Here is an 11,822-nt window from a genome sequence, read left to right on the forward strand (position 1 = left end):
CTGCTCTTCTTCACATATGGACCAAAGCGTTTGCTGCAGAATTACGTGGTTGGGCCTGGCCCATTTACTGCATTGGTGTAAGCGAGCTCGGGCTTTCATGTCCGCTGCAATGATTATCAGGTACTCCCTCCGTTCGGAATTACTTGTCTCGGATATGGATGTATCTAAAAGTTCTAGATACATCCATATCCGAGACAAGTAATTCCGAACGGAGGGGGTAATAAATATGGGCCGGTTATTTCAGGTAAATATGGGCCGTTGGGCCTCACCGATAAAAGGTGCATAGCTGCTATGGAGGAGGAGGAGGCATCGGGACTCTTACCAAGAAAAACAAAAAGGAGGCGATAAAAGAGAGTATTGTGGGGATAGAACGGGGAAAGTAAGGGGATTCATTCTAGGGTTTCTTCATCCCCTCCCAGATGCCTCTCCCAAATCAACCGCGGCCGCCGCCGACGGCGGCGACCGAGCGCATCTGTAAGCCCTCAAGCTGGGATCCGCGGCTCGAGGTTCAACGTCGGGAGAGATCGGAGCTTCTCAACAAGATCATGGACTCGTATGATCATGTCCAGAAGCGACTCGCCATGGCCACGGCATTCAAAGAGGAGATCTTCGTCGGCGCCGGCCTCTCCTTTGGCCTTCTCGACCCGACCACCAACATCATCTACAACACCCTCACCGCCTCCGACCTCTGCGCTGACGAAATCAAGGCTGTTCAGCACCGGGACATTGCCGAGCGCTCCCTGGACGGCCTTGTCGCCTTCCTCGTCTCCTTCTTCCGCTACCTCGCGGACTGGGAGGCCGTGCGCTACCTGCTCCTCGCCGACGCCGACCTCGTCTACGCGATGCGCCTCATCGTGCATGACCGGTGCCTCTCTTTCTTCAATATCAACTCTGATACCAGCAGGTCCGTTGTCCGCACTGCCCTAATGTGCGCGGCGCGGGCCTCCAAGCACATGGATCCCCACCACCTCGTCCGCACCTGGCTGTCGCCGATTCGCCCTCTGGAAGAAGCTGTGCACGCGATCCAGAATGACATCAATAATTTCACCTATGTATTCGACCCACGGCACCATGCTCGCAAGCGTCCTCGCATGTCAATGCAACCCCTTGATTTTGCTTGGAAGCGTGCATTCGAGCTCCCTCAGTTGCCATCCTCCGTCGTGCCGTATCGACCTTACCAGTCCATGAAGTTTGCGCTCCTCCAGCGCATCCACGCCTTCTACCTGAAGGCACTTGCCCTGCTTCCGGTGAGTGAGCTCCGGTCTTGCTACCACCACAGCATGCTCAAGGCTGGCCACTGCTATGGCCCCTTCGATCCTGTCGCCAACATCATTATCAACACAATCTGGTATAACTCGGTCTCCCCACCGACCAAAAAACTCAAGCTTGACATGATCAGTACCAATAGTCTGTTACGCATCGAGGCTCGCTCCTTCTATGGCCTTGTTTCTTTCCTCTGCGCTTCCGGCAAGAAACTCTATGAAGCCATGCGCTTCTTGCTTATTTCTGATTGCACTCTGGGCGATATGAACTTTTCGAACCCTTTGGTTGACTTCGGTGATCAAAACAAAATTTGTAATAGCTTCAGGATTGCCGGTGTGGCTGCTTGGCACCCTGACCCTGTCGCTCAAGCAGAGTTTATTTCCTCATGCAAGTATCCGTTCTCAAGTCCGAGGATTAATGCTCCACTCGACTCTGCTGATGTTGACCACATTACCAGAAAGATGTTTCAAGGACTCCCCGCCCCTGGCAGTTTGCTGCGGCGTCAATCTGTTGACATGCCCAAGCTCTGCCGTCGTGTTCAATATAAAATTGACCAATGGATGCACGAGTATACAAGAATCTCAAAGAAAGTCAAAGCAGCGCTTGCCTCATACAGAGTTAGTTCATCTTGAGATTTGTGTGTTTACTTCTAATTATCATCCTGACATGTTGCAGTCATTGATTTGCTCCTTGCCTCTGCCCACCTGCAGGAACCCTTGTATCTTCATGTTATTTGTGGCGTCAACCATAATGTGTCTGGCCCTGAGTACTGTATGGATGGTCACAAACCCGTTTACATATACCAGCATACTCATGTTAATTTTTTGGCAAGTCGAAGAGATGGAAATCCAGAACTCTTCTTTGCTGAACTTAGCAACGACGAGGCAGAGGATGGAGGTGGGAAGGTTTTGTGTTGTCCTGTGAGCTTTCCACAGCCACGACAAGGTATCTTATATTTCTTCATACAGCAAGTAGACTAAACTAACATGGTAACATTTGGACATCTATAAAACCACCTCTAAGGGTCTCTTTTTGAAGTCCTAATGCTCTACTACTAGTGCCAAGATATAAATGTTTTTAAGTAAATTGGAACATATCTCATCCTGCAGTTTGGTACAGTTTGAACATTCGTATGAACCCGCGCTGCTCTCTGGTATTGTGGTCACCTCTAGGTTCTCTTTTTAAGTCCTAATGGTCTTCTTTTAGTAAACACAATTTTCAATTGTCTAAACAACAGAGTTGGATCAGAATAAGGAATAAAAGTCAATTTGTTCGAAATGAGACAAAGAAAAGAGTTTAAAGATGACTCAAATTTTTTGGAAGTGTAAATGTATTCCAAATTTGAAACCAGTACATCAATAGTGTTCCCTCCCAAGCTACCACTGGCAGTGTAAGCACCACTATATTAGTCCTGGTCATCCACATCTGATCTACATTCTAAAGCTCGGATGTTCACAAACTGATGATTACTTTTGCTCGAAGTTGCTATCCAGCAAGCTTCTGAGACATAGGAAAAAAAAGGTCTACTAGGTCTCCTCCTTGCAATAATGAACTACTGAATCTGAAGAAGTCATCTAAGAGCTCAATAAGTAGGCTGAACCAAGTTAAACTTTTGCTTAGATGCATATCCTGCTATGAATTCGATTTATCTGGTAGATAATCATAATAGATCATACCAGTTCTTTGTAAACACACATTCTGGCCCCATCTTGGTACACGTTGTCAGTGAGCATCAAAACTTGTGAGTAATACTTGTCGAAAACTGCTGGTATAGATAGACTAAAGTAGCAGACTTAACTCCATCATTTTGTCTCAACTAACCTGATGATCCAACAGACGTTGTGCATGAGTATTTAAGTACTCAAGATTACGAACATCAATGCTTATCGATGATTCCATGGACACATAACTAGAATGTTTCTTTGTGTTGCTTATCAGTTCAGGTTTTGAGTTGCATACTTCATTTGAAGTAGATTCAATTGCAATATATTGCTGTGTAAATCATTCTAAGAAAAAATGGATGATGGTTGCCTGTTGTTAGGAAATTGCACATTTAGGTTCTTAAAGTTCATTCAAGTCGGTCATCAGCCATTTAAGCTAGTACAGGATAGCAATTTATGATGTGGCATGATAATCCTTTTGGTGCCTCGTCTTGTGTTGGAGTGGTAAGATAGTTTGCTGAAAACCCCATCTTTGAACCCCATATAGCAGGGAGCCCTATGTCAGCTACTGCACTATCACTGAGTACTTCTATGCATTGCAGACTTGTTCTTAGTCAGATATCAGCAGGGGTAATCCCACCTTGATGTTTGCATGATCAGCCAATTTCTCGCAGTTAGTGATTAATAGGAAATGTTTAGGGCATAAAGTTATGCAGAAGTGTCTGAGTTCCACAAAAATAAACACTATCTATGCATGCATAGATAGTTGGGAAACTGAGTTACTCCTCAGAAATTTCATTTTGCAATTACTTGTTTTTACTGCCGATAGGTTATGCTAAAGTCTTTGATGGGTTCTAATCTTGCTATCTTGTTTGTGTGCTTCAGAAGAAATCCGCTGTCTGTACTGTGATTATGAAGGTACTAAAATTGTGCACCCGGCTATGGAGGAATTCCCATTCAAAGGGCGTGACTCAGAGTTTCAGAAGATGGTGTGTGGAATAGATCCCTACGAAGATGAACCCTGTCCAGGCGTTTCGCAGTTCTACACCAACTGCACTATCATCAGGACCTCGTCCACGGCATTAGATTGCGTGGGACATTTGGGAGTAGATGACTGGATCTATACCGACTTTGATGACGACAGTGATGAGGAAGATGACAGTGATGATTATAGTTGTGAATCCGAGTGAGGTGGGTTTGGCTAGCGTTACTAACAAGCAGTTAGTTTCCAACTTTGCTGTACGGCAAATCAAGGTATTGCAAAGTCTGAGGTCCTACCCGTTAGTTTTCTGCTTTGCTGTAGCCGAAGTTATGATATTTCGGAAGTCATAGCCCCTCCTACCTGTTTGTGTATTGGATCATTCGCATGTGTTGGGAGTATTCTGACTCCACAGCAATATTACATCGTCACTAGAAGGCAGTGGTGCTCCGATGTGCCTCCATCTACATGCTCTTTTTTTATAACAGATCTGCATGCTAATTTTAATTCAGCTACCTTACAGTGAGAAAAAAGGGGGGAAAGTATTTTTCACCGCCAAATGTATGTAGGTGGACAAATAATTCCCTAAAGTCGAATTTGCTATTAATTTTCACCCTCGTCACATTTTTAAAACAAGGTAAATCACCGCCTCAGGTGGTTTTTGAGTGGTATTGGTATTATATTAAGAGGTAAATACACTAGGGGTGCCTCAACTTGTTCTGCACGGTCAGTTTAGTGCCTAAAGTTGCAAAATACACGAAATTGATGCTTAAACTAGTCCAGCTGTGCAAATACGGTGCCACCTTCTGTATCTGGGCGTATGCTCTGCCCATGTGACGTGACAACCCCACATGCTAGTGGCAGAGAGCGGGGAACGTGCTGGGTGGCCTGCGCTTGAGATTGTTTTTGCAGGAAACCTCTCATATTTAATTTAATCACGTAGGGAAAACCTATGTCAGTATAAGCATATGACAGACACAAACTAAAGGAAACGTGTGAGTCCACGCCAAACTCTGTTGAATAGGCAATCATGAAGTCGAACTGTACATATAGCGTTGTTATGCAAAAGGTAATTCCTCTATAAAAATATAAAGGGGACGCTTGCCTATGTGGTCTCGTTTTTTTTGTAACTTTGCAACACGGGCATATTGTGCCCGTTTTTTGAACTTCAAAGAAACGGACTTTTACAGCGCAAAAAATTCCAAATTTTTTATATGTGCACATATAGAAGTGTAATACATCGTGTGAACTTTCATCAAAATCTGTGCTTGTATGTGAGAGATAAGAAAAAGACAAATACATGCAAAAATCAGCTCTTTTTTTCGCCGGATTTTTGTCTTTATTGCAGAGTATAATATAACATCATTTCAGACGAAATTTGACAGTCACTTATAGCACATGCATATGTTTTTGTCAAATAAATAAATAAATGGTAACTTTTAAGTGACGGTTTTTTACCCTTTCAAAAAAAAGTGCTCAGTGGCCACCGTGCTCCAAAAATCCGTTGCGGTCGCTATGACACACATTCAAGCGATTTTGTTTCCATATGGCGCTCGTATAGGTCTACACACGTTTTATTTTTACTTTTTCAAGTTTGTGGTTATAATTTTTTTACTATTTTAAAAAATAAATGTTCAAAAAAAGTACAAACTGCCATAAACTTAGAAGAAAGTTTTAGTGCATTTAAAAAATGTTCAACATGTTTTGGGAAAAGTTTTCACATGTATTAACAAATTATAAGTGTTTTTGAAAAATATTTGCCATGCATTAAAAATGACAATGTGTATTTTACAAAAGGCTCAACATGTTTTTAGAAAATGTTCAACGCTTATTAAAATTGTTTTGAATATCCTTATATTTCTACAAACATGGTTGACATGTTTGGATACATTGTATAATTTAATATTATTAGAAAATAATTTTTAATACATGTTGAATAGTTTACAAAATACAAAGTTGTCAAATTTTTAATAATTGGGTATTCTAGAAATAGAGTGAAGATACACAATAATTGTGTGTGCTTCTGGTGCAGAATGAAGATATATGAATTTACACAATAGTATTTAATATGGGTTCAACTATTTAGATCAACATAAAATTCTGAAAAAGTTCATTTTACCTCTTCAAAGTACACACAAAAAGAAGAAAACAGATTTGAAATTACGAAGTAATTTAATATTGGTAATTATTGTATTTTTATATGGGAAAAATTGTGTGTCATAAAACTAAACATGAACTTGGAAAAAATAAAAATAAACAGTGGTAATAAATAAAAAATAAATGATGGATAAACGCGTCAATCAGTCTACAATAGCTTTATTGCTAACATTCTTATGGAAAGCAAAGTTCAGCTGCATGGCTAGATCGTGCCGGTAGTTTACCAGGAGGTGCCTCCTTCGAAACTCCTCTGTGTTTTTTTTTCATTTTACTTCTATCTAGCATACCCTATACTTCAAGACTTTCCTGCGTGATTAAATAAAATTCGAGTTTGGTTTTTGTAAAATAATTCCTCACGAGCGGGCACATGGGCCACTGCCGCACTAGCACTCCATGCGGACAGCACATACGTTGGAATACGGATGAAGGCACCGTATTTGTACGATCGGACAAGTTTGAGCATCAGTTTCATGTATTTTACAACTTCAGGCACCAAACTGACCGCACAGGACAAATTTAGGCACCTCCGATGTATTTAACTCTTTATATTATACAATTTGTATAACATGGTGCTACAATCATTTATACTTGCCGAAAACAAGAGGCTGCAAAAAATTGTAAACCATCAAAAAAATTTAAATACACACTCAAAGAATCCTGGGCCCGCCCCTGGCCCTCTCCCTTTAAGATCTACTCCCTCCCGTCCTATAAGAGCATCTCTAACAACAGCCCTATGATAAAAGCATGGGCGGATTTAACAGCTGCCCAATAGCAAAAAAAATGCAAAGAAAAGAAAAAAAATGGAGACTACAAAGGCTGTGATGTCGGGCCCAGCGTGCAGCAAATATGCGGTAGTCGGGCGGCTACTACAAAGGCTGTGATGTCTACTACACAACCTTTTTCTTGTAGACTCGTGTTGGGCCTCCAAGCGCAGAGTTTTGTAGGACAGTAGCAAATTTCCCTCGAGTGGATGACCTAAGGTTTATCAATCCGTGGGAGGCGTGGGATGAAGATGGTCTCTCTCAAACAACTCTGCAACCAAATAACAAAGAGTCTCTTGTGTCCCCAACACACCCAATACAAACGGTAAATTGTATAGGTGCACTAGTTCGGCGAAGAGATGGTGATACAAGTGTAATATGGATGGTAGATATAGGTTTTTGTAATCTGAAAATATAAAAATAGCAAGGTAACTAGTAACAAAAGTGAGCGAAAACGGTATTGCAATGCTTGAAAACAAGGCCTAGGGTTCATACTTTCACTAGTGCAAGTTCTCTCAACAATGATAACATAATTAGATCATATGGCAATCCCTCAATGTGCGACAAAAGTCACTCCAAAGTTCCTATCGCGGAGAATATAAGATGAAATTGCTTGTAGGGTACGAAACCATCTCAAAGTTATTTTTTCCGATCAATCCGTTGGCTATTCATATAAGTGTCACAAACAACCCTAGAGTTCGTAGTAAAATAACACCATATGACACACATCAATCAACCCTAATGTCACCACAAGTATCCGTGGGTCAATTATCCGATATGCATCAAACAACTTCAGATTCTTAATATTCAATCCAACATAAAGAACCTCAAAGAATGCCCCAAGATTTCTACCGGAAAAACAAGGACGAAAATGTGTATCAACCCCTATGCATAGATTATCCCAATGTCATCTCGGGAATCCACGAGTTGAATGCCAAAACATACATCAAGTGAATCAATAGAATACCCCATTGTCACCACGGGTATTCCACACAAGACATACATCAAGTGTTCTCAAATCCTAATCAATCCGACAATAGTGAAAGCTCAAAGGTAAAACTCAATTCATCACAAGAAGGTAGAGGGGGAGAAACACCATATAATTCAACTATAGTAGCAAAGCTCGCGGTACATCAAGATCGTGCCAAATCAAGAATACGAGAGAGAGAGAGAGAGAGAGAGAGATCAAACACATAGCTACTGGTACATGCCCTCAGGCCCGAAGGTGAACTACTCCCTCCTCGTCATGGAGACCACCGGGATGATGAAAATGGCCATCGGTGATGGTTTCCCCCTCCGGCAAGGTGCCGGAACGGGCTCCCAATTGGTTTTTCATGTCTACAGAGGCTTGCGGCGGCGAAACTCCCGATCTAGGTTTATTTCTAGGGGTTTCTATATTTATAGGAATTTTTGGCGTCGGGAACAAGTCAGGGGGGGGGGGTCCATGAGACGACGACAAGGTAGGGGCGCGCCCTAGGGGGCGCCCTCCACCCTTGTGGATGCCTCGTGGCTCTTCTGGCCCAGCTCTTTTGCTTCGGGGGCTTCTTCTGGTCCATAAAAAATCACCGTAAATTTTCAGCTTATTTGGACTCCGTTAGATATTTCTTTTCCGCGAAACTCAAAAATAAGGAAAAAACAAAAACTGGCACAGGGCTCTAGGTTAATAAGTTAGTCCCAAAAATCATATAAAATAGCATATAAATGCATATAAAACATACAAGATAGATAATATAATAGCATGTAACAATCAAAAATTATCGATACGTTGGAGACGTATCAGACCCCCGTTTCACTCCCGCGCCCAGGAAAAAAATCACTGGATCCGCGCGCCTGCTGCCATCGCCACTACAGACCCACCACCATAGACCAACATCGTTGCTGCTCTGCCACTACTTCTCTATCTCGTCTCCCCTCCTCCGTTCGCCCGCGGGTTGTCGCCGCTCTGCCGTTCGCCCCGATTTGGTCTCTGCCCGTGTCGTGACCGCCGCATCAAATTGGTCGTCTATTCACTGTTGATTGGCCACCGTTGTGTCCATGGTTGTTCTGTCATGTCCCCACTCGGTGTTCTAGTGGCCGTCAGAGCTGCACAGCTGGGTGCACCACCGTCGCGGCTGTAAGGGCATATTTATCCCTACGGTGTTTTGGTGATTGATGACAATGCATTTGCGGACTAATCGGGTGCTTTGAGTTCTTTCAGATATTCATCCTTCGGCACGAAACGATTATTTCCCCTCGGCGCTCTACTTAAGACGGTGTAGCTTCCTTCGTGACTTTGTTGGTGGACTAAGTTTCGTAGTAGTCACCGTACTATCAAGAGGGGATCTGCTTCGGTATGGTTTGGGTGGAATCAACACGTACACGTTCTTCTCTCACCCACCGTTTCTTTCCGTCTCTCTAGAGCTTCTCTTTTCTCCCCTTTGTGTTTTTTCCTGGACCCAGCGGTAGCACCGCGGGCCACAGCGGTAGTACCGCTGAGGCTCACTAAGCGGCAGTACCGCTCCTCGTAGCGGTAGTACCGCTTTATGGCCTCAGCTGCAGTACCGCTGCGGCTCCGTGCTCCTACTGCCTCGACTCGAGTGCGCATTTTCTCGTGTCGGGTTTTACGACACTAGCTGCAGTATAGCGGTAGTACGGCTGAAGCTCAGTAAGCGGTAGTACCGCTCCTCGGAGCGGTAGTACCGCTGGTTGGCCTCAGCCGCAGTACCGTTGTGGCTCCGTGCTCCTACCGCCTCGACTCGAGTGCGCATTTTCTCGTGTCGGGTTTTACGATACTAGCTGCGGTAGTAGTGGCGGTAGTGCTGCTTGTGAGCGGTAGTACCGCCCTGCCTCCGCGGTAGTACCGCTCTGGGTCCCAGCCCCAGCCCCTTCTCTTCTAGCACGGCAGTACCGCTGAGGGGGAGCGGTAGTACCGCTTATGAGCGGTAGTACCGCCCTGCCCCCGCGGTAGTACCGCTCTCTGCGAGGCTGAGTGGGGGGTAACGGTTGGATTGTTCCCCCCACTATAAAAGGGTGTCTTCTTCCCCCCTTTGACCTACCTCTTCCACCATTAAAGCCCCATTATTGCTCCAAGCTCCATTTTCGCCCGATCTCACTCCCTAGCCAACCAAACTTGTTGATTTGCTCAGGAGTGGTTGAGAAGGCCCCGATCTACACTTCCACCGTGAGATTTTTGATTCCCTCACTCATCCTTAGCGGATCTTGTTACTCTTGGGTGTTTGAGCACCCTAGACAGTTGAGGTCACCTCGGAGCCATATTCCATTGTGGTGAAGCTTCGTGGTCTTGTTGGGAGCCTCCGATTAAGTTGTGGAGTTTGCCCCAACCTTGTTTGTAAAGGTTCGGTCGCCGCCTTCAAGGGAACCAATAGTGGAATCACGGCATCTCGCATTGTGTGAGGGCGTGAGGAGAATACGGTGGCCCTAGTGGCTTCTTGGGGAGCATTGTGCCTCCACACCGCTCCAACGGAGACGTACTTTCCCTCAAAAGGAAGGAACTTCGGTAACACATCCTCGTCTTCACCGGATCCACTCTTGGTTATCTCTTACCTTTACTTGTGCAAGCTCTTTAGTGTTTGTTCCCTTGCTTGCTTGTGTGCTTGTTGTTGTTGCATCATATAGGTTGTTCACCTAGTTGCACATCTAGACAACCTACTTTGATGCAAAGTTTAATTTGGTAAAGAAAAGCTAAAAATTGGTAGTTGCCTATTCACCCCCCTCTAGTCAACCATATCGATCCTTTCAATTGGTATCAGAGCCTCGTCTCTTTATTAAGGACTTTACCGTCCAAAGAGTATGGTTGATACCGTAGACGGAGCGGAGGAACACTCCGGTGTGAATCCTATCTCGTCTACGGGCGATGGGGGAACTTCGGTCTCTCGTGAGGAGTTCAATGTAGCCTTGGAGACATTGAAAACCTCCATGACGACCGAAGTTGAAAACATGTTTACTAAATTTCTTGAGGGGCTTAAACTATCCACCGCACCGTTGAAAGTGGGGGATCCCACCAACAAGGTGTCGGATGCTATCCCCGACAAGGGGGAAGCTAGTAGTGAAAAGGCTCCTTCTTCTAGTGGCAAGAATGACACCAGCATCTTTGCCCATGTGGAACCACCACTTGTGTATGGTGGACCGGTTCCTTCTACTCATTTGAATCATGCCGGTCCTCCTCCTAAGATTGTGAAAAATGAGGATTTTGATTCTTGGGTTTACCTCTTTAAACGTCATTTAAATCATGTGAACACTAACCTTTGGAGAATCATTGAAGAAGGTTTCTACCCACATGATCCAAGCAACTTCACTCCTCGAGAAGCCGCGGACAATCAATTCAATGAGAATGCTCTCTTCATCATTCAAGATGCAATTCCACCCGAAGACCTACCTCATCTTCGTCCCTTCGCCTTGTCCAAAGATGCATGGCATTGTGTCGTGTCTCTCTACCGGGGAAGCGCAAGCATTCAACGCTCCAACTATGAAGTGGTACAAGATGAGGCCGATGAGTTTGCAATGAAGGAAGATGAAGAACCTCGTGAGCTTTATCGGAGAGTCACCAAACTCGCGGTCTCACTACGAGATCACGGGAGCAAGGACACAGATGACAATTGGATCAAGCGCAAATTCCTCAAGGCAATGATGCCCTACCACAAGGCCATGTCCTCCGTCATCCGCCAAAGACCGGACTTCCACACTTTGACCTCAAGCGAGGTGTTGGATGAGTTTGTTGCCATGAACATTTTGGACAAGACCGCCGACAATGCGGTGCTCCGTTCTCAACGGGGAAAGAAGCCTAACCTTTCTTTGAAGGCCAAGATCACCGTGGAAGAAGAAGAAGAGGAAGAGGAGGAGAGCAACCCCGAAGATACAAAGTATGCATATCATGAACACATGGCACTTGCTTCAAGGCAATTTTGGAGCAAGAAAAACTCGAGGAACAACTTTAGCAAAAACACCTCGAGTGGCACGAGGGGAAAGCAACGTGTAAGGACTTGCTACAATTGCGGCAACGTG

At 44.5% G+C, this 11,822-nt stretch overlaps 1 protein-coding gene across 1 annotated transcript; it reads left to right on the plus strand.

The window, feature by feature from the left end:
• Window positions 1-311: 311 nt before the first annotated feature.
• Window positions 312-4,364, plus strand: LOC125539697 (uncharacterized). The gene is made up of 3 exons (XM_048703208.2): window positions 312-1,880; window positions 1,974-2,208; window positions 3,810-4,364. The coding sequence occupies exons 1-3, from the start codon at window positions 420-422 to the stop codon at window positions 4,112-4,114; spliced, it is 2,001 nt and encodes a 666-aa protein (XP_048559165.2). The 5' UTR covers window positions 312-419; the 3' UTR covers window positions 4,115-4,364.
• The last annotated feature ends 7,458 nt before the right edge of the window (window positions 4,365-11,822 follow it).

Source organism: Triticum urartu, chromosome 2A, assembly GCF_056163025.1.
Source record: "Triticum urartu cultivar PI428250 chromosome 2A, HENAU_Tu73, whole genome shotgun sequence".
NCBI classification, from domain to species: domain Eukaryota; kingdom Viridiplantae; phylum Streptophyta; class Magnoliopsida; order Poales; family Poaceae; genus Triticum; species Triticum urartu.